Source organism: Chiloscyllium plagiosum, unplaced genomic scaffold, assembly GCF_037043375.1.
Source record: "Chiloscyllium plagiosum isolate Xiang-an unplaced genomic scaffold, Cpla_swu_hap1 HiC_scaffold_42, whole genome shotgun sequence".
Lineage (NCBI taxonomy): Eukaryota > Metazoa > Chordata > Chondrichthyes > Orectolobiformes > Hemiscylliidae > Chiloscyllium > Chiloscyllium plagiosum.
The window spans coordinates 7,793,522-7,816,680 of NW_028270180.1; the positions used below are offsets into that span (position 1 = coordinate 7,793,522).

Consider the following 23,159-nt stretch of genomic DNA (forward strand, 5'->3'; position numbering starts at 1 on the left):
TAAAGGTAACTACAAACACATGAGGGAGAAGCTGGCCAGAGGAAATTGGAAGGGGAGCCTAGCAGGAAAGATGGTAGAGCAGCAATGGCAGGAATTTCTAAGACTAATTCAGGAGGCACAGCAGACATTCATCTCACGGACGAAGGAGGATACTAAGGGGAGGATGAGGCAACCGTGGCTGACAAGAGAAGTCAGGGACAGCATAAAAGCAAAAGGAAAAGCACACAATGTGGTGAAGGTTAGTGAGGAGTCAGAGGATTGGGAAGCGTTTAAAAACCTGCAGAGGACAATAAAAAAAATGAGGGGGAGAAGATGAAATATGAATAAGCTGGCTAGAATTATAAAAGAAGATTGCAAGAGTGGACTTTGGATCGTGGGAACATAAGGTTGGAGAAGTAGTAAAAAGAAACAAAGAAATGGCAGAAAAACTGAATAGGTACTTTGCATCCGTTTCCATGGTGGAAGACACCAGCGATTTCAAGAGAGTCAGGAGGCAGAGGTGAGTGTGATGGCCATCACTAAGGAGAAGATGCCGGGGAAGCTGAAAGGTCTGAAAGTGCGTAAATCATCCAGAACAGATATACTACACACTACTGTTGTGAGGGCGATAGCTGAGGAGATTGTAGAGGCATTGGTTCTGATCTGTCAGGAATCACTGTCGTCAAGGAAGGTCCCAGATGACTATAAATGGCTCATAAAAGGTTTCTGTTTAAGAAGGGAGGGAGACAGAAGACAGGAAACTATAGGCCGGTTATCCTGACCACAGTTGTTCGTAATATTTTAGAGTCCATTGTTAAGATTGAGATTGCAGAGTACTTGAAAATGCAAGGTAAAATAAGGCTGAACCAGCATGGCTTTGTCAAGGGAGGCCATGCCTGACAAATCTGTTAGAATTCTTCGAGGAGGTAACAAGCAAGTTAGACAAAGGAGAGCCAGTGGATGTGATCTGTTTCGATTTCCAGAAGGTCTTTGACAAAGTGCTGCACAAAAGGATGTCAAATAAGACAAGAGCCCATGGTGTTAGGGGCAAGGTACTGGCATGGACAGAGGATTGGCTGACTAGCAGGAGACAGAGTAGGGATAAGTGTGTCTTTTTCAAAATGGCAGCTGGTAACAAGTTGAGTTCTGCAGGGGTCCATGTTGGGATCACAACTATTCAGGTTATACATTAAAAATGTGGGCGAAGCAACTGAGAGCATTATTCCTAGGTTTGCAGACCTTCCAAAGGCAGGTAGAGGGGCGAGTAATGTTGGGGAAGTGGGGAGGCTGCAGAAAGCCTTAGACAGACTAGGAGAATGGGCAAAGAAATGGCATATGAAATATAATGTGTGGAAAGTGTGAGGTTATGCACTTTGGTAAAGAATAGAGGTATAGACTATTTTCTAAATGGGAAAACGCTTCAGAAATGTGTAGCAGAAAGAGACTTGGGAATCTTAGTTCAGAATTCCTTAAGGTTAATAAGCAGGTTCATTTGGCAGTTAGGAAGGCAAATACAATGTTAACATTCATTTCCAGAAGGTTAGAATGCAAGAGCAGAAATGTGCTGAGGCTATGTAAGGCTCTGGCCAGACTATATTTGGAACATTGTGAGCAGTTTTGGCCCCATATCTAAGGATTGATGTGCTGGCGTTGGAAGGGGTCCAGAGGAGATTGACAAGAATGATCCCAGGGATGAAGGGCTTGTCATATGAGGAGCAATTGAGGACTTTGGGTCTGTACTTGATGGAATTTAAAAGGAGGAGGACCGATCTCATTAAAACTTAAAGAACACTGAGAGGCCTGGATAGAGTGGATGTGGAGAAAATGTTTCCACCAGCAGGAGAGATTAGGATCTGAGGGCATTGCCTCATGTTGACGGGAACTAAGATGAGGAATTTCTTCAGCTAGAGGATGGTTAGTCTGTGGAAACCATTCCTGCAGAGGGCTGTGTAGGCCAAGTCATTGAGTGTAGTTAAGACAGAGATAGATGGGTTCTTGAATCCTAATAGGATCAAGAGTTATGGGCTGAATAGCTTAACTCTCCTCCTATGTTTTATGATCGTATTACAGAAACTTTAACTTTAGTTACATTGGAGCTATTGACCTTTGATCAACAGCATCTGATTTACATTATCTTTGAATCTTGTTCTCATGCGTGTTAGCTATGAATGGGTGCATAAATATGGGGTTCTTTTTCCATTTGGAAATATTTGAGAGACGAGCTGTGAAACTCCAATTTCAAGAACATTTATGTAAGGACTGTTCAAGTTCCAGTGTATGACCAAACCTCACCACTGAACTTTTTTTTTGTAAGTCTTGAAAATAGAAATTGCAACTGATACACATGCCCTTTGATCTAACGGTGCAGTTTATGCTTCACAAGGTTTCTCCTGCCCTACTTCAGGTAATCTCATTCCTTCTACTCCTTTCTCCCTTGCATAACTACCTTGCTTCCCCTTAAATATGTACTGGAATTGAACCCTGCGTAGTATTGAATTAATGTGATGTGTCACATTCCTGAGGGACAGGGAACACTGAAATATATGCATTTCTATTTTGGAAATGTGCCATTTAGTGAATTGTTTGGCTTCCCAAATCCATGATTCATTCACTCGAAGGAAGTTTTACAGTGCTCAGGATATTTTCACTGTTTGCTGCTCAGGTGAAGAGATTAATGAAGGAAAATTGACTCCAAACTGAAAGGGAATGCCCCCCGCCTGCCCCACCTCTCTCTCTCTCTCTTTTTCTCTCTCTCTCTCTTTTTCTCTCTCTCTCTCTTTTTCTCTCTCTCTTTTTCTCTCTCTCTCTCTCTCTCTAGTTTGAAGTGAGATCTCAATCATTTCTACAAATTGTACACTGTATGGCCCACCAGCAGGGGGATAGACCCATTGATCAAACTCCCAGATTTGGGTGAATAGCTCCACTGTCTTTTGAATACCTCAGGAGAATAGAAGGCTAAGATGATGAACCCTGACAGAAGTTCTGTATGGAGCCCAAAAGCAAACTGATGTCCTTCCAAGTCCACACACCGTCCTAACTTGGAACTGTATCATCATTCTTTCACTTTTGGCTGGGTCGGAACCCTGGAATTCCCTCTTAACTTGTGATTTGATACCCTAATGACAGCAGCAGTTCAAAATGGCAACTCAGCCTCATCTCCAGGGCAATTGGGGATGGGCAATAAATGATGGTCTTGCTGGTGATACCCACATCCTATGAACAAAGTAACAAAAATAATTCTGGCAGGGAAGAGTTCATAGGAAATGTTTGAACAAAATGTCACTTTTGCTGTCAGGAATTGGTACCCTCGATAGGGTCTCCCACTAATGGTTAAGAAAGTGTTCTCTTCATCCACCTCTTGACTCAAACAAGGCCAGTTAATGTAATTATCTATGAATCATCACTGTGTTTCACTGCAGAGATAAAAGACTAGTTCTGTGAGGCAGTTAACTTTGCTAGCAGTATGTTCCTCAAGTCAGAACACTTCAGCATCAACACAAATGAGTGTGAACCAAAGGGCATGACTCTCCTGCCTTGGATGTTATGGCATGGGAAAGAAAACCTGAGGTGGGGGGGGGGGGAAGAGTCTACTTGAGCTTTGCTGCTTTGTACATATTGTGGAGCATGCTAATTTGTTTAATGAACATACACTCAGTATTAGGCCAACAATATCTACGTTGGCTCTTCAGATGGATGATGGTCTTTTACATGAAATCTTTCTGCATGATGAACTAGCTGCTCATCATAACATTAGGGTGTTCCTGCCTTCACTTCAAGGGCACCTGTAAGTGAGGTATGAAGATGGGTGGACATTGATGCTGACAGCTATGACCATTAGAAGCTGACTGTTTAGAAGTACATTGAAAGGGACCGGTGGGAATAAAAAAGCTTCGTTAGCTGAGAAGAGAGTCCAGAGAAAACAGAAAGGTTAGCAAAACCTGAGTGTATGTTCTGAGCCAACCAGGTAATTCAAATGTCTAGTCACATTGGCCATTTGGACCCTTTTGCCTGCTCTGCCATTCAACAAGATCATGTTTAATCTGCTTGTGGCCTCAACTCCATGTTCCATCTCCCCCCAAGAATCATCGATTCTTGACCAACAAGGGAATCAGTTTTTTCATTAAATATATTCAATGACACAACTTGCAATTCCAAAAACAACTGAGAGAAAATTTCTTCCTCATCTCAGTTTTAAATGAGTGACACCTGATATTTAAACTGTCAACTAGTTCATGTCTCTTCTATCACCAAAAATATCCTTTCAGTACCCACACTGTCAAGTCCACCTAGAACCTTGTGTGTCTCAATAAGATCACCTCTCATTCTTGTGAACTTGAATGGACATGGATACAGTTTGTTTATCCTTTCCCCTTTCATCTCCAGTATCAGTCGATTAAACGTTCTCTGAAATTCCTCTAAAGCACTGCATTGTTTTTTTAAAAATAAGGATACTGTATGTGGTACTCCTGATGTGTCTTTACCAATACTCTGTACAGCATTTCACTTACAAATAAATTCTGCATCTGCATATGGACATTTCATGAGTTATACACCAGAACACCCAGATCTTTCTGTACCTTGGAGGTTTTTTTTATTCACTCATTTGAAGTGAGTGTTGCTGGCTGGCCAGCATTTATTGCCGTTCCTAGCTGCCCTTCAGAAGGTGGTGGTGAGCTGCCTTTTTGCATCCCTGCAGTCCATATGCTGTAAGTTGACCCAAAATGCCCTGAAAGAGGGAATTCCAGAACTTTGATACAGTGACAATAAAGGAACAGTGATATGTTTCCAGGTCAGGATGGTTAGTGACTTGGAGGGGACCTTGCAGGTTATGGTGTTCCTTTGTGCTGCCCTTGTCCTTCTAGATGGAAGTGGTCGAGGGTTTGGAAGATGCAGTCTAAGGATTTTTGGTGAATTTCTGCAGTACGTCTTGTAGATGGTACAGTGCTGCTACTGAGCTTCGGTGGTGGAGGGAGTGGTTGATGGGATGTGGTGCTAATCAAGCAGGCTGCTTTGTCTTGGATAGTGTTGAGCTGCTGCTGTTGTTGGAGCTGCACCCACCCTGATTTGTGCCTTGTGGACAGGCTTTGGGGGAGTCAGGAGGTAAGTTACTTGCTGCAGTATTCCTAGCTTCCTACCTGCTGTTGTAGCCACTGTTTGTATTGCGAGTCCGGTTGAGTTTCTGGTCAGTGGCAACCCCCAAGGATATTGATGATAGGGGTTTCAGTAATGGTAATACCACTGAATGATAAAGGGTGGTGGTGGTTAGATTGTCTCTTACTGGATATGATCATTGTCTGATATCTGTGTGGTGTGACGTTACTTGCTACTTGTCAGCCTGGATATTGTGTAGAGGTTGTTGCATTTGAACATGGACAGTTTCAGTTTCTGAGGAGTCAAGAATGGTGCGGAACGTTTTGCAATCATTGGTGAACATCTCACTTCTGACCCTATTTTGGAAGGAAGATCATTGAAAAAGGAACTGAACATGGTTGGGCCTAGGACACTATCCTGCACTCCTGCAGAGATGTCCTGGAGTTAAGAAGATTGACTACAACAGCCGCAACAACCTTCCAAGTGCAGGTATGATTCCAACCAGCTGACACATTGAGACATGCCCAGTGAGTCAGAGAGGAGATGGCGCTCAGACTGCTGCAAAGAAATAAGGAAACATTCATATACTAGAAGTGGATTTTCAACTACTTAAAAAAGAAAGCAGCTCAGACATGAGTGTGGGACATCCAGATTCTATTTGAACTCTATAATGTGAAGGTATGAGCTATAGGTAGAAAGAGACTTCTTTTCCTTTATATTTTTAGCTCTTTATACTAATCTTCAGTCATTTAAATCAAATCTTTCTGCTGAATTCAGGTACAGCAAAATAAAATGAGACTAGGCTCTACAATTGTGCACTGCCCTATACATACCATGCTCAAAGGTACATTCCATAGCTCTATTGTGAAGGTGATTGTGGAGTTCTCTCTGCTATCATGAACAATATTTATCTTCAGCAATCAAGGTTAGCAGATTCTCTGGTTATTTATTTAATTGATGCTTATGGGAACTTGGTGTTTAGTTGCTTACATTCCAGCAATGATTGTATTTGGCAAATACAATCTTGCCAATACTTAATTGGCTGTCAAGTGCTTTGAAACATCTTGAGGTCAGGAAAGATGCTACATAAACTTTCTTACTAACTTACTTACTAAATGCCGGAGGAAACATCACAGAAGCGCTTCACAGGAGGCTCCCAAGCACTGAGGATGTCACCTAGACAGGGGACGAAATGTCTGCAACACAAATTCCTAGCTCGGCGAACAGAGCCACAACAACGAGCACCCAAGCTACAAATCTTCTCACAAACTTACTAACTCTATTTATTTCTAATGTTGATATCCAAAGCAGCGACACAATGTAGTATAAATTTCTGCCCTCCCCTGAGAGCACCTCATGGACTTTTACAGTAGTGAATGTCATCTGTTTACATTGATTATGCAAAAAAAACAATCATGTTTGAATGTTAGGGGGCAGTTTAATATTGAAGATCCATAACAATGAGAATTGAAACTGTCCATTGACCAAGTGACTCTACCAATATTTTCCAAGATGCTCTAACACTGGCTTTTTTTTCCTCCATACCCCCTCTCTGGGTCTGTTGTAGATTGATTGATAGGGATATGATTAGTTAGCAATTATACTATAGCTTTATGTGATTACCAGAATAGCTGAATGACCTGTTTCTATAATATTGGATTCTCTGCAAAGCCATTGAGCGGAGAAAATGTACTTTCGTGATGAGCCTAAATGATGTTTCTTGGTTATTGAGCCATAGGGGTATCATGGATAATCATTATGCCATTATGAGGTGGGGAGGTTATTGGTGGGGATCCCCAGGTCCCTGATTGATCATTATAGTTGTGCAGCACAATTTGAGAAAAGGATTGACTACTTAAATAGTATGAAGTAACAGATGGCATATGGTAGGCAGTGTGCGGTATAGTGCACTAGTTTAAATATTGTCATGCATCTTCAAAGTGTGAATCATGTCTGATTGAATTAAGATGTTTACTGCAGCCTATCCAACTAGTCAGTATCCTTGTGCTCTAACACCTAAACCAAGGCTTATTAGAATTTTTGCAACACTTTTATCTTTTGTTAGTACACCAGCTCTTTGTGTGGTTGTTTGTGTGTATCTGTCTGTGAACAGCTGAATAAAGAAAGTGGAATCGATGGCAAATGCAGGTAGCTTTGAGGATGCTGGTCAAGATTAGCAAATCATTTTGCTTTCCAAGTTATGTTTTTGTTAAAAACAATTCTTCAGTCATGCTCGGAGTTGCTCTGCTGAAAACTTTTATGTTTGTATGCAGCTGGGACTTCTCCAGCAAGCCTCCTGCTTTTCCTTAAATAAATTCCCACCAGATTGACAGACTTTTTAACATTGCAATATCTGGTCTAGCTTTTAACTCTACGAGAGCTCTGTTCACAAATTGATGCTATGCTCCTTTGGGGTTTATGCAGAAACATTAAATCGTACTGAAATATTCATGTGCAAGTGCATTTAGCTGAGAGCAATTTATGTGCTGCTCCCTGGAGGCCAGAAGGAAACAGTGCGTGGCCTCTCACTCCAGCAGACACCCTAAGCACTCATCTTAAGGGTAATTACATGGCCTGCTTGATCAAAGCCAGAGAAAATCATCTTAAGAGTGGGATGCAATAAGTGCTGATGTGGTGTGGCTTAGATTCTCTTTATCTCTCCAGCTGAGTATAGATGTGTCTTAAAAACTTGTTCAAACAATATTAGAAAGCTCATTAGTGAAACTTAGTATAAAGACATCTAATTAGTATAACATAATGTAATTTTTCCTCCCTATTTTGTGCCTTTCACATGTTGCTAATAAACTATTAGGGAAAACTTCTTGCGACAGATAAATTTAAAAATGTATTACACCAATTGTGTTGGTGTTGTTTTGTTTTGAAAGGAACAGAATTCTAAAGCGCTTGTTGATTAGAAAGTTGATTGAATATTAAATGACCATTTTCAATTAAAATCAGTAAGACTTAAGGTAACTAATCAATCTACAGATTTATTTTGTGTCACTCAATGTCTTCAATACCTCACTCCATATAGCAAAACTAGATGTTAATGTATTCACTTTCATGTTAAAATGGTGGCTTGGACAGATTGAAGTATATGTATTTTGCAAAAGAATCCATTTATCTTTGCTATTTAATTATCTTCTCCTTGTTTGAAAGGATCAGTTGTTAAGTCTAATGGTACTTTAACCTCTTATCCATGCAGGGCATTCCCGTGGTTCCTACACCAAACTTCGTCCCTTACAGTAAAGAGTCTCTCTTGCTAAGTGGAGTCTGTATCCAGCATCGGTGCTCCTGATAGTGTTTCACTCTCCCCCCTCCAGGTCCAGGAAAATCAAATTTAACCAGCTGCGGAGTCATCTCCCTGTTAGAAACTGTGCTGGAGCTATGCCTGTAGTTGTGTGAGGAGTGCTTCTGTAATCAAATGGGAACTGGGACAGTTTGGTATCCACTGAAGCTGTAGGCTGTTTCTTTAAGTCTGCCTTCAAAGTTTGGACTGCTTTTTCTGCCAGCTCATTGGATGATGATGGATGGTACGGAACCGTCCTTATTTGTTGAATACCAATCGACTTTAGGAAATGCTCAAACTCCCTTCTGATAAACAATAGCCTGTTTTCTGTGACCAACACTTCACTGAGTCTGTGTATTGCAAAAGATGTGTGCAGTTTTTCTGTCATCATCCCTGTTTTGACAAATGAGCTTTATGAATGTCCAGCTGCTTTGAGTGGGCATCCACAATGACTAAGACATTGAGCCCATGAATGGGCCTGTACAGTCGTGGTGTAACTGAGTCCACAGTTTACCCAGCTGTTCTCATGATTGTGGGGAAGCTGCTGGCGGTAATTTTTGTACTTATTGGCACTCTGGCATTGCCCCACCAATGCGACTATATCTGCAACCAATCCTGTCCACCAGATATAAATTCTCGCCAGCACCTTAATTTTGGAAACCCCTGGAAAACCTTGGTGGAGTATAGCTACTATCTAGCGGTGACCTTTGCTTGGGGCAATCACTCTTGCTCCTATAATTGTATGCCATCCTCTGATCTGGTCTCTCCGGGTCCAAAAAGGTTTCATTTCTGGTAGTGCTGGCACATTAGTTTCCCCCGTTACCACCAGCTGTTTCAGTTTTGCCAAGACCAGATTTTTCTGTGTCCAAAGTCTGATATCCAGTCAGCTGTGATTGGAATTGTGTCCAGAAAATTTAAAACCATTACAGACTTTTCTAGTGATGACACCACTGGTGGTATATCTGCCAGTGGTAGGCATTCGCTTCTTGAACCTCCTGGATGGTTTCCAACTTGTAATTATATACATCTGGTATTAGACCACATTGCTAGATTCGGCACTGCTTTGTCTTCTCTGAATAGACCTAGCAGGGGTTTGTGGTCCATTATTATTACAAATTTATACCCGTAAAGCTTCCTGACTCTAAATATTACTGCCAAACCTTTGTTCTCTATCTGGGCATATTTATGCTCTGCATTAGCTAAGTCCTGGATGCATATGCTATTCGGCGTTGCTCTCCATTTGACCACCAATGAGCTAATGCTACGCCAATGCCATAGGGGGAGGCATCGCAAGTCAATATCATAGCTCTTTGGGTGACGATAATAGCTGATTCTTCATTTCCCTGAAAGCTATGACTTGGCTTCATGACCACTTCAAAGACTGACCCCTTTTTAGGAATTGATGCAAAGGTGCCAGGATGGAGACTAGGTTATGTATGAACTTTCCATAATAATTCATTAGCCCAAGGAAAGACCTAAGCTCAGGTACAGACATGGGATCCTGGTCACCTTTGATCATCCTCACTTTACCTTCCAACAAATGTAACCTGGTCTTGTCGACTCTGTAATCCAAGTAGGTCACTTGGGGTGCCAGGAACATGCATTTTTCCCTTCTAAGATGTACGCCCACCTGGGAAAAATGTTTAAGGTCTATGTCCAAATTCTCCAAGTGCTCTTTATTGGTCTTCCCTGTTATCAGCACGCCATCTAGATCAATGGCCACCTGGGGTTGACTTTGTGAAATGTTCTCTGGGTGAAGGTTGACAAAATCCCAAATGGCAACCTTGTATATTGGTATAAACCCTTATGGCTATTAAATGTAGCATACTTGTGGGAATCTCCATCTAACCGCAATTGCAAGTATGCACGTGGCTCAAGTCCAGCTTCGTGAAGGATCCCCCCCAAAAGTCATCTTTGCAAATCAGTCCTCTATGCAGGGCGTGGGTACTTTTTATAAATCCCCACAAAGGCAAAACAACCCGTCAGACTTCACAGTCAGATAAACAGGCACTATCAGTTCTGCAAACTGCACTGCTTTGATGATTCCTTCACTTTCCAGCCATCTGGTTCCTGCTTTTCTACTTTTGCCCAAAAGGCAAATGGCACTGGGGAAGCTTTGCAGAATTGTGGAATTGCTTCCTGGTCTACATGAAAGATGGCCTTGGTACCTTCCTGAAAAACTTCCAGTGTTTTAATTAGGATCACTCAGGCAGCCATTTTCTAATCAAAAAATGTTGAGCCAATCTGGGTGAATCTTTCTCAACCCATTTCGCCCCATCAATCTTAGGCCTGAGTCTATTACTACAATCAGTGGTAACTGAACTAGTTGCTTCTCATGAGAGACTGGAACCAAAGTTGTTCCCTTAATCCATAAGGGTTTCCTGGTTTAGGTTCTGAGTCTAGCCGAGGTCTTGCACAAATTTTAAGATTGGAGTCCAGACCGAACTTACTTTATTAAAGACTGGTTTTGTGATCATTGAAACGGGCATGTCAGTATCAACCTCCATTAGAACAAGATGATCAGTGAACCGGACGTTTATTTTGATTAATTCTGATTTGGATGTTGCTAGCAATGTAACTTTTCCAAACCAGATATAGGTCGACCTTCCAGGGTGCGCATTCTCCTGGATACCGACCTATGCATTCTTTTACTCAGTTTAGGTCTAGTGGGACTCTTTTGCTGTTACAAGTCTGCATTCCAACAGCAACTACAATGGCTTGCCACCCCAGATCCTGAAGAAAATTTAAATCACTTGGTCAAGGCTTGGTTTTGTTTTGTTTTGAGGTTTTGCTGTGGGCTGTCTTAGACTGTGTCTGTTCAGGTTATGTCCTGAATGAGGCTATGAAATTGCCTTTATTCAAGTGGTGTTCTCCAAGCTCAGTTAGATTGGAGAGGGTTTCCACGCACATCAGAATACCTTGCAACTCTCATGCTCTACTTGTCACATTTTATGATGATAAAGCCAGTTTGTAGTGCCTTTTTGAACTCCAGTTGGGCTTAAGCTTGTAGGTGCTTTTGCATGGTTACATCATTAATCCTACATACCAAATGGTCTCTCAGCCTCTCATTAAGGGTTAAATCAAATGACATACCTTTACCAGTGGTTTTAACCTAGTTAGAAATCCTCATACAGATTCCCCAGGTTCTCGATTTGCTGACTAAAACCAATAGCATCTCAATTAGGGGAGGCTTGGGGTCATAATATCCCTTGACTAAATCCATCAATTCTTGAAAGGTTTTAGAATCTAGTGCCTCAGCAAGTTAGGCTCCTAATAACTGAAAAATCTGTGGGTCTGCAGAATGTCAGAAGAATTACTTTTGCCCCAATGTCATTTGCCTGAAAAACCTCCCATTCTTTCCACATTCTGGGCCCAGTCTTCAACAGCAGGATCGAATGAGTCAAACCTTCCAAATAATGGCATGATGCCAGAAATGCTTACTCTAACTCAAAGATGACTGTTGCGAGCAGATTTCTTCAGGAGTGTGCTTTGAGCTCATCACCACTGAATAACTCCGTAGAGGCTGGTATCTTGTCACCAAGTCACCCTTTATTGACATATGGAAAGTCCTTGACACTGATCCAGTTCCCTCAGTGCCAGAATGTCTGACACTCCTGCATTTATCTAACACCTATGGTTCCTTGATTGAACCAGATTAACAGCCCCAATCAGGGAGCTCATATTCTTTGAGGTCTACCTGGCTGACCCCATTACAATCACTACACCACCCAGCACCCATCTTTTCTTTTACCCCTCTATAATCAGATATTCTTGGGTCAGTTCTATTACCCTTACTTGATCTTAAACCTCTCTGGTTTGAATACTTGATGGAGAAACGCATTTAATATTTTGTTTCTGTGCACATATTGTGATGAATTGAAATACTCATAACATCTAGAGGTCAGATAATGCAGATAATTGTTTCCAATTGAAAACATTCTTTCTGCCGACCAATTTCTCAATTTTAATCTAAAAGCACTTAACATGATGCAATTACTGACAATTTTGTGACTTGAAACAATTGTTTTGAACAATATATTTTGAGTTTCTTAAAAGAATACATTTAGCCTTATTGACACAATTTTATTCTATATTGTCTAATTTTATTTTATACTCAGTAGTCTGTTTGTATAACTTGTCTTTAAATTCAAATTTAGTTTGATTTTGATGGCATGTGAGACTTCACTAAAAATACTAAGTGGCATATTTAATGTTTGTACTGATGGATTTTGATTGAGTAGACAAAGGAGGCTGTTTTTGTCTCTGGGGGGATTGGTAACCAGAAGATACAGATTTAAACAAATGGCAAAAAAAGCCAGAAGTGGGTGGGAGATGAGAATTTTAAAAAGTATTTGGTGATTTTATTAAAATCTGGAATATGCTATCTTCAACTGTGGTAGAATAGATTTGCAACTGGATTTGGATAAATACTTAAGAAAAAAAATGCAGGCTGCAGGACAAGTGGAGCAGAGTGGAACTGGTTTGGATAGTTCTTTGTGCATTTGCTGTCATTTTAAGTAATTGCAAATTACAATCTCATCTGAAATTGTATGACTTTCCAGCTGATAATATTTCCAATTCCTAATGTACACTAAATAGAAAAAAGTAACAGAACCTTGTCTCACACATGTCCTTTTGATTTTAAATGCCCAAATATTCGGAGGTTATGTGGAAGCTGAGATCTCCCTATCTAATATAGGGATCCTGTTGACAAAGCCAGTGCAAGTCTAAACTTTGTAATTTCCTTTAAGCCTTCAATTTTGACATTCCTAGAAAGTGGCTGTACCAGAAATCATTTTGAATGAAGTACCTTCATTTTGTTTGAAGTACCTTCAGCTTATCTGACTTTATTCAGACTGACTGAGAAGGTAGATTGGTGGATAAGTGCTGAAATATTTAGCACATTTTATCAATAGTTTTTTCTCAGACAGGATAGGAATCATTTCACAACTTGCATTTATATAGAGCCTTTCGTGTATTTGGGCATCAAATGCACTTCAAGAGTATTATCACACAAACATTGACAGTTACATAAGGAGACACTGTCATAAGTAACCAAAAGCTTCGTTGAAGGGTAAAGTTTTCAGGGCTGATACACAAAAGGAGAGAGAGGCATGAGGAATTGAGGAGTAGATTGCAGAACTTTGGCCCTAGGCAATTGAAGGCACAAATGCCAGTGATGATGTGAAGGAACCCAGAAGCCAGAATTGCAAGGGAACATCAATATGGAATGGTAGTAAGTTGTTATGCGATATAGAAGCTATACTGTGAAACATAGTTACTGTAGAAATAATTAAGATCAAAGAATGCCTTTGATGTATAGTTTGTACTTTATTGACTAATAAATGCTTTCTTCTTTAAACTTTGTAGGAGTTATATATTGCTGTTGGAATTTCAGGAGCAATACAGCATCTGGCAGGAATGAAGGACAGCAAGGTATTTCAAACAGAACCATCTCCTTTAATGTTTGTTCTTGGATTGTATGGTCAAAATTCGGGGTGTGGGGTGGGTGTGAAGTGGTACCTTGTCACGCTTTAAGGAGTACTGTGATGTAGTGGTTGTGTTACTAGACTAATCCAGATGATAAGAGTTGTAATCCTATCATGCTAGTTTCAGAATTCGAATTTAAAGTAAAATCTGGAAGTTAAAAACCTAGCATCAAAGCGACCACTTTAACTATCTGATGTAAATATCAGTTGGTTCACCGATATTTTTAAGGAAAACGAACTGCTGTTCTTAACTCACCTGGCTGATTTTGTGACTTCAGTCCCATTAAGTAGACTGTAGCTGACTTTGAAAGAAGACTCGCTACAACTTTCTTTAGGATAGCCAATGTTTGCCAATGTTTACTGCAAACAGAGACAGAATAATTTTATAAAAAAAAGTTTGACTAACTACAGATGTAACAGTAAAATACTATGTTAAAAAAAATGTGGGGAGATGGTGGTATTGTGGGAATGTCACTGGATGAATATTCCAGAACCCGGGGAAATGTTCTGGGTTTGTTTCCCACCGTGACAGATGAAATAAAAATCTAAAATCAAAATTAAATTAAAATTAGGCCTTTACGCTCTGGGGTTTAGAAGAATGAGAGGAGATTAATTTATATATATATATAAGATGCTAAAGGGAATTGATGCAGTAAGTGTAGAGAGGAAATTTCCTTGTAGAGCAATCTAGAATGAGAGGCAATAGTTTTAGGATAAGGGCTCGGAGATTTAAAACAGACGACTCTAAAAGAGTTATGAATCTGCGGAATTCACTGTCCCTGAGTGTGGTGGATCTCGGACACTGAGTACATTTAAGGAAGAGATGTTTAGTTAGTAATGGATTGAAGAGTTCTGAAGAATTGGTGGTAAAGTGGAATTGAAGCTGAGTTGAGATTTGCCATTGTTGTATGAAATGGCAGAGCAGGTTTGAGGGGTTGAATTGCCTGCACCTTCTAGTTCTTAAAAGAAGTCTAGTCTAATGGTGACCATGTAATTATTGTCAATTGTTGTAAAACCCATTTGGTCTTACTGATATCCTTTCGGGTGGAAATCTGCTGTCCTTATCTGGTCTTGCTTGCATGTCACTGTAGACCCACGGTTTACTCTTAACAGCTCTCTGGGAAATTAGGAATGGATGGTAAATGCTGACCTAACTAATGACACCTACATCCCAAATTCATTGGACAGTCAATCAGGTTGGTGTTGAAGTGAAGTTGCAAAATAAGCCCAGGCTAATTAAGCATGGCAGGATTAGATATGACTCCAAACCCACAGCAATGTGCTTCATGACAGAATACAAGCATAGTGTTAAGGCCAGACTTAAGTCCTTATGTAGTGATAAGCAAACCTTGACAAAAATATTCAGAAATAGTAAGAATTGAAATGAAACTTACTCATGTATTTTGAGTTTGGAATTGTTCTATTCTGAAGTGAAATGACTTATCATATTTGAGTGGTAATGAGCTATTATAAAATGTCTTTATTCATTATGACTAAATGAGAAATGCGAAACAGAAATTTCATATCAAACTGTTGCCATCTTAGGTGTTTTACCACACAGTGCATTTATTTAATTCTGTTTATTTTTAGAAGATGCTTATGTTACAGCCAAATTACCATTTTCTGAACTCTGGTCCTTAGCAGCTTCTGAGGAATTATTGTGACGTCGTCCTTTCTGTGTTATGAAATTCCTATGCAGTTCTGTGCGATGTATATTTCACGTGATCCATTAGCTGCTGTACTGCAGATTGGTCACTGACTCTGTGACCTGCAGTCATTTAATCTTTCACCTGGCCTTAATTAGATTAGCTGTCTCAAATAATCTGCCACGAAGAGCCTTGTGGTACAGTGGTAATGTCCCTATCCTGAACTGAGACACCTGAGTTCATGTCCCACTTGCTCCAGAGATATGTAATAGCATCTCTGAACAGGTTGATTAGGAAAATAGGTTAAATTTAAAAAAATGTAAAATAATCTGCAAAAGATGGTTTGAATTCAAATGACTGTTAACCGTTACCTAATCTACAGTGTTTGTATCTGATCAAACGTAAGACTGTTGTGTAACAGAGGCATCGGCTATTGAGCCCCTCAGTTTAGATCCTGGCTGACTCTTTCTTGAACTTAATTTGTTTACCTATACTCCATTTCCCTAGATACGTTTGATTAACAAAAAAATCTATTGATACCTGTCTTGGAAGCTACAGTGAACACAACATCCATGGCCTTTTGCAAAACTAGTTTTGGATTTTGTTGTTCTTGTATGTGAAATGTTTTTAACTTTCCTATGACACTGCTGTTGCCAAAATCTATTTAAACCAGGTTAAAAATCCCACAGCACCAGGTTATAGTCCAACAGGTTTATTTGGAAGGGCAAGCTTTTGGAGCACTTCTCCTTCACCGGGTAGCTGGTAGAGCAGGATCATAGGACACAAAATTTGTAGCAAAAGATCGTAGTGTCATACTTGAGTCAGACTGGTTATATTTCCAAAGTAGGAATTTATAAAATGTCACATGGATTGAGTGCCTGCAGATTATGTGCTTTTTGAACAAGATAGATTCTTTCTGCAAATACAATACTCCAAATGCAAATTCACTCTATAGACTTATATGTGTGTGCGCCTGCCTGCATGCATGTGAGGGAGAGAGAGATTGGAATGCATGCATTGTCTGAACTATGATATCACCTTTTTTTATAAAACCTTAAGTTATCTCAGGAATGTGACTTGAAAGAAGTTATAAGATTTACATATTAATGAATCGAAACCTGCAGCCCATTCTAAAAGTTGAAAGACTTAACAGCAATCGAAGTTTGTTCAATATATCACATCAGTTGTATGACACTATGATCTTCTGCTATAAATTCTCTTTTCTGTGATGCTGCTCCATTATCTTGCTACGTGATAAAGGAGCAGTGTAGAGAGGAAAAGCTTGTACTTCCAAATAAACCTGTTGGACTATAACCTGGTGTTATGTGATTTTTAACTGTGTCCACTCTAGTTCAACACAGGCACCTCCACGTCATATTTAAACAAGAGCAGTTTTTGACAAGCAGTAAAATACCTTTTTCTTCCATTTCTGCCATTTAGTATTATAGTTTGTAATTAGTGTGTTTATACAGTTTTCCTTGTGGGTTCCTAGTTCATGTAAGGACATGCATATTCCAAATGTGGTTGCATTTATTGATGCACAGTCTCTTTGCAGTATAATGATTTGTGTGAATTCAGCATCACAGGTCCTTCTTATTTAAGTTTTAATATTGAAGTTGAGTGAATTCATTTAGTTTAAAGATATGTCAAATGAACTCAAAACACAAAATGTACAATATAAACCATGCATGGAATCATCCACAGAGAAAGATGCTTTTAGTTACTTGAGGCCATTCACCTTCTTGTTTAGAAGCTTGCCATAAAAAAGTGTTAACTGGTCCGGAGAGATCATAAATAGTCTTAAAAATACTAATTAAAAAATTTATAGTATTAAAAATAGTTTTTAAGCACTTGCTCTTTGTTAAAAGTTAAAACTACAATGCTGGGAAATTATAAAATATTGACATTTATTTTAAGATTGTTCTTAATTGTGTAACTAAATGATGTGGTACATAGCAATTGCACCTGGACAACATTCAGAATTGGGCTAATATCTAACATAAACTTTCATGTCAGAAAAATGTCAGGCAATGACTAACTTCAACACTGATCATTTCTGGTTGACAATTAATGTCGTTACCACTGCTAAATCCCCTACCATTAACATTTCGTTGATTACCATTAACCAAGAACTCAACTGGACCAGCCGTGTAAATACTGTGACTTCAACAGCAGGTCATAACTTAGGAATTCTGTGATGAGTGAGTAACTCACCCACAGACTTCTCAAAGAATGTCCACCATCTACAAGGCACGAGTTAGGAATATTCTCAACTTGCTTAGATGAGTACTATTCCAACAACACTTGGGAAGCTTGACACCATCCAGGAGAAAACAGCCAGCATGATTAGCCCACTATCCATCATCACAAATATTCACTACCTCCACACACATTGTATGGTAGCAATAGTATGTACCATCTGTAAATTACACTTCAGTAACTTAACAAGTCCCCCTTCTCAGAACTTTCTAATTGGTGACAAAAACAGAAATTGCTGGAAAAATTCAGCAGGATCATTGTACCTGAAGCGTTAACTCTGATTTCTCTCCATAGATATTGCCAGATGCTTTTTGTCACCAAGTAGAATGTTTGGAGAAGGGAGACTTCTTCCCATCCATGACCCCATCCTTCTAGATGCAGAGGTCACTGTTTAGAAAGAAAAATTCTGAAAAAACTGCGGATCCTGGAAATCAGAAACAAAAACAGAAATTGCTGGAAAAACTCAGCATTATACAGCATCTGTGGAGAGAAATCAGAATTAACATTTCAGATCCAATAATCCTGCTTGGTATTATATTGCTGTTCCTTCACGGTCACTGGGGTGTGGGTCCTGGAAAGCCCTCCGTAGTGGCACTGTGTTTGTACCTACACCGTATGTACTGCAGTGGTTTGAATAGTACGCTCATCATCACCTTCAAGGAGCAGCATCTGTTGAGAGAAATCAAAATTAACATTTTAGGACCAGTGATCCTGCTTAGTTTTTCCAGCAGTTCCTGTTTTTGGTTATGATTTCCAGGATCCTCCATTTTTTCTAGTTTTCTTTTCTAAATAGTGACCTCTGCCTCTTGAAGGATGGGGTCAACAGATTCATAGGAACACCGTCACTCTCCAAACTACACCCCATACTGACTTGGTATTGTATTGCTGTTCCTTCACAGTTGCTGGGGTTGGGTCCTGGAAAGCCCTCCATGGTGGCACTGTGTTTGTACCTAGACACTGTATGTATTGCAATGGTTTGAATAGTATGCTCACTACCACCTTCAAGGAAAGTGAAGCATGGGCAAAGCTCTCATTCTGTGAAAAAAATTCTAAAACAATTAAAATGTCTCTTTGCCAGCAAGTCTAACAGGATTTCGGTTGTTGTGAGAGGAGAGAAATAATTTCCACACAAAATTATTCATCTTAAAAGACTTGAGTTATTCAAAGATAACTGTACTGGTGAAATCCTTTTGCAGTTTGAAGAATAAAATCAAAATGTCAAGAACAGGTATACGATTTTGTTACATGGGAAAATCTTTCCTCATCTTGTGATAGGAACATAGATATTTCCAATCTTCATTTTATGACAAATAGGATTTTTCCTCTTTTAGTTTAAAGGATTTCAAATGGATTAAGAAAATCTAATTATAAAATTGGATTCTATCAGCTGTATCTTTTGAGAAATAATTTTATTCTGTGGTGTCAAGGGCCAGTGTATGTAACCTAGTCAGATTGACTACCGTGAAGACACACAATCCATCATTCTAAAGCACAGCTGCTAAATGATAGAATAAGGCAATCATCAATAGCCTTATTCTGCCAACAGTAGTGGTGTTATTTGCAACTTTCTATTTGCATCTAGGAGAGAGAGACAAGTTAACATTTTGAGTAAGATCCTTTTTTATAATACAAGTCCATCCTTTGAATGCTCTTTCCTCTTTTTGGGTGTTAGCTGAATGATTGCATTTCCATTTCCTTTTCAGTCACTTTTCAAATAGTCAAATATATGAAAAATTATCTTCTTCTCTGTTCCCTCTGTAAAGTTATGATAAGTGCTTTTAATTCTTGACCTTGTGCTCTGAGCACTATATTTCCCAAGACTAGCCTTGGTTCTGCATTAGCACTCTCTTTCATGCCTTGTCCCAAAAAATCATTTACAGCATCTTCATTGGGTATTTCAGTATAATAGTCAACCTGTGAAGTACTGTCATGATGATACCTGTTGGATAAGACATTAAATTGAGTCTCCACCTCTCCCTCTGGTTTAGAGAAAATCCCAAGGATTTAATAAAGGGTGATGGAATTCTTGCAAGTTTCTTGATCCATCGTTTGCTCCTCATTTAACTTCACTAGAAAAAAAACTAGTTCTTTAGTACATTGTTTTTATTATACCTTGATTTCAAATTAGCTGTTTCATCTCCATACAAGTAAGGACCTTCAACATATTTAAGCAATTGTGAAGCATTTTGAGACATTTTGAAGTTTTAAAGGTACATTATGAATGTACATTTGCTGCTTATTTTTTAATCAGGTTAATATTTGACCAAGATGGATGCAAATGTTTCTAAACTAAATAATATGGTTCCCACTGTAATGCCCACATAATGCATATGACCTTGGCCCATTCTGTTGTGTCATTAAACAATTATTTTTAAGATTTGTTATCCCTCAGTGTAGATAATCTGACCGAAGCAACCTCTGCCACATTACATATCAGAAAGTTGTATTACTGTAAATCTTTACTGATGTAGATGCCATTTGTTGATTTACAACTATGGAACAAATTTTCAAATCAAATGTTTTTTGCTTTGTTGCAGTCTGGAGTGGGCGCACAATAATTTCAGTTGTCGTTCTAGTTTCTGTAAATATGTTACCAATAGTACATGTGGCCCTCATTTTTTCCCCAATGGTCAAGTTGTGTAGCAAATTATCCACAAGCTTGTATGGACTGTTTGATAGTAATAATCCTCATGTTAAAAATGTCACTTCTGGGTGTCTGTTCTTGCCAACGTTTTCCCTTTTGTGTTAATGTTTAATTCACATTTGTCCTTCCTTTATCACCTTGTCACACTGGAATTACACCCTCCTACATGTGGTGGAACTGTAATGCTAACACTGGAAGGGATTATCGCTTAGGGCGACCAGTTTACATAGGTATTCGTACTTAAAACAAAGTCAGAAAATATAGGTATAGAGACAGGATATGTGACTTCAAACTGCAGACTGAACTACATCACGATACTCTGATCCAAATATTTCCCAACCCTGGATATAGGTTTGCTCACTGAGCTGGAAGGTTCATTTTCAGACGTTTTGTCACCATACTAGGTAACATCTTCAGTGAGCTTCCAGACAAAGCACTGCTGATGTTTCCTGCTTTATATTTATATGTTTGGATTTCCTTGGGTTAGTGATGTCATTTCCTATGGTGATGTAATTTCCTGTTCTTTTTCTCAGGGGTAGGTAAATGGGGTCCACGTCAATGTGTTTGTTGATAGAGTTCCGGTTGAAATGCCATGCTTCTAGGAATTCTCGTGCATGTCTCTGTTTGGCTTGTCCTAGGATGGATGTGTTGTCCTAGTCGAAGTGGTGTCCTTCCTAATCTGTATGTAAGGATACTAGTGAGAGAGGGTCATGTCGTTTTGTGGCTAGCCACCAGGATAGATGAACATCAGCTAGCCACAAAATGACATGATTCCCTCTCACTAGTATCCTTACATACAGATAAGGAAAAACACCACTTTGACTGGGACAGCATATCCATCCTGGGACAAGCCAAACAGAGGCACGCATGAGAATTCCAAGAAGCATGGTATTCCAACTGGAACTCTATCAACAAAAACATTGACTTGGACCTCATTTACCACACTCTGAGAAAAACAACAGGAAATGACATCACCGATGCAAAGAAACCCAAAGATATAAATAGAAAGTAGGAAACATCAGCAGTGCTTCGTCTGAAGGTTCACTGAAGATGTTACCTAGTATGGTGACGAAATGTCACAGGAGGCCATCAAGTAAATTTTAATTCTAGTAACCATGGTGACTACCTCTGGAATAGGTTGGAAAAGCTTTTGTCCTTGGAATCTATTATTTATAACTTTTTTTCTGTAATATACATTTTGAAATGTAAAGAATCCGTTTTGCATGTTGATTTTTCTATTTTTTAGGATTTGCTTCAAAATTATTTAAAACCCTAGGTGCATGGTTACCAGAAACATTGTACGTTGTAGAGCAGTGAGCTTTTGGAGAGGTTACCACTCGGTCAGGTACTTAAATTCCTTGGCACTGAATGCAAGGGAATACAGTGTGCTTTACTTTGACAATATTTACCCAACTTATCAAAATAGTCAATAAACTGCTGATTATACAGGGATTTTATGAAGGCTTGATCAGTGTGCCTGACAAAACTTATGTATAGATTCAAGCCTAGATGCTACTGAAGTTTGAGCTCAGTTGGAAAGACCTACAGTTACATAACATAATGTGGAGGTGCTAGTCTTGGACTGGGGAGGACAAAATCAGAAGTCACATAACACCAGATTATAGTCCAACAGGTTTATTTGAAATCACAAGCCTTTCAAACGCTGTACCTTCGTCAGGTGAAGTGGAGGGAAGCACTCGGTCACAGAATTTATTGGCGGAGAGATAATTGCAAGGTAATTCCAGATAATTATGTGTCAAAAAATATAGTAAAATGATGTGAGTGGAGTGTTGACAGTCTTTGCAGGTGATCAAAGGTGTCAAACCATTTGAGTAAAGTGTCAACAGCTGAAGGGACAACCAATGATCTGATTAATTAAGGCAGAGAGATAATTACAATATATCAGCGAGACCATGCAGACGCTATGACAACGGATGGATGGACACTACACAACAGTCACCAGGCAGAAGTGTTCCCTCCCAGTCGGGGAACACATCAGCGGTCCTGGGCATAATTTAAGCTAATTGGTTACATTTGAATTGTTGTCAAAACAGCATCCAAAACTCAGGTATCCATTTAACAGCCATTTGCTGCATGTATCTTATTTTGGAACAGCCCATCTCCCAGCCATCCCTTTGGGCAGCTGAGCCTGCAATTTAAATTTAAAATTCAGAAAATGCTTTCTATTTTAAAGTGAGCATACATGTTTTCAACTTCTAAACCCCCCCCCCCCGTTTAGAAAAGGACGAATCATCATAATGAAAAGGTGGCTTTTCTTTCTCTAATTTTTAATATCATTACTATGTACATCTCATTAACTCTGCACACATATGCAACATTGGAATCTACACCAAGCGACCTTCCAGATACATAACAACACAGAATTGCTGAGCAGACACTGATAGCCAAGTTCCGTACCATGAGGATCGCCTCAACCATGATCTTGGGTTCATGTCATGCTATGTATAACCCCACCATACTGATCAGTGTTTGCATAATCTTCCTCACTATTTTGACGCCATCACCTTGATTACTTATTTTTATCTCTCTACCTTAACTAGTTAATACAGGTTTGGATTACTTGTTACTTTGGTCAGAACCTCATCATGCAACTCATACCTATCACATAATTTCAGCCATTTAGTTTGTCTGTAGCACCATCTTATTTTTGATTTTATTTTAAACTCCCTGCCTTATAATTATCTCTCTGCCTTAATTAATCAGATCATTGGTTGTCCCTTCACTTGCTATTCAGTTGTTGA

The 23,159-nt window shown here is 39.4% G+C and overlaps 1 protein-coding gene across 1 annotated transcript in view; it reads left to right on the forward strand.

Moving 5' to 3' along the window:
- etfa (electron transfer flavoprotein subunit alpha) overlaps window positions 1-23,159 on the forward strand; it is a 70,861-nt gene that overhangs the window by 40,947 nt on the left and 6,755 nt on the right. Inside the window, exon 10 of the mRNA XM_043680379.2 lies at window positions 13,730-13,795. Coding sequence (XP_043536314.1) covers window positions 13,730-13,795 — 66 coding nt within the window. The remainder of the gene's footprint in view (window positions 1-13,729; window positions 13,796-23,159) is intronic.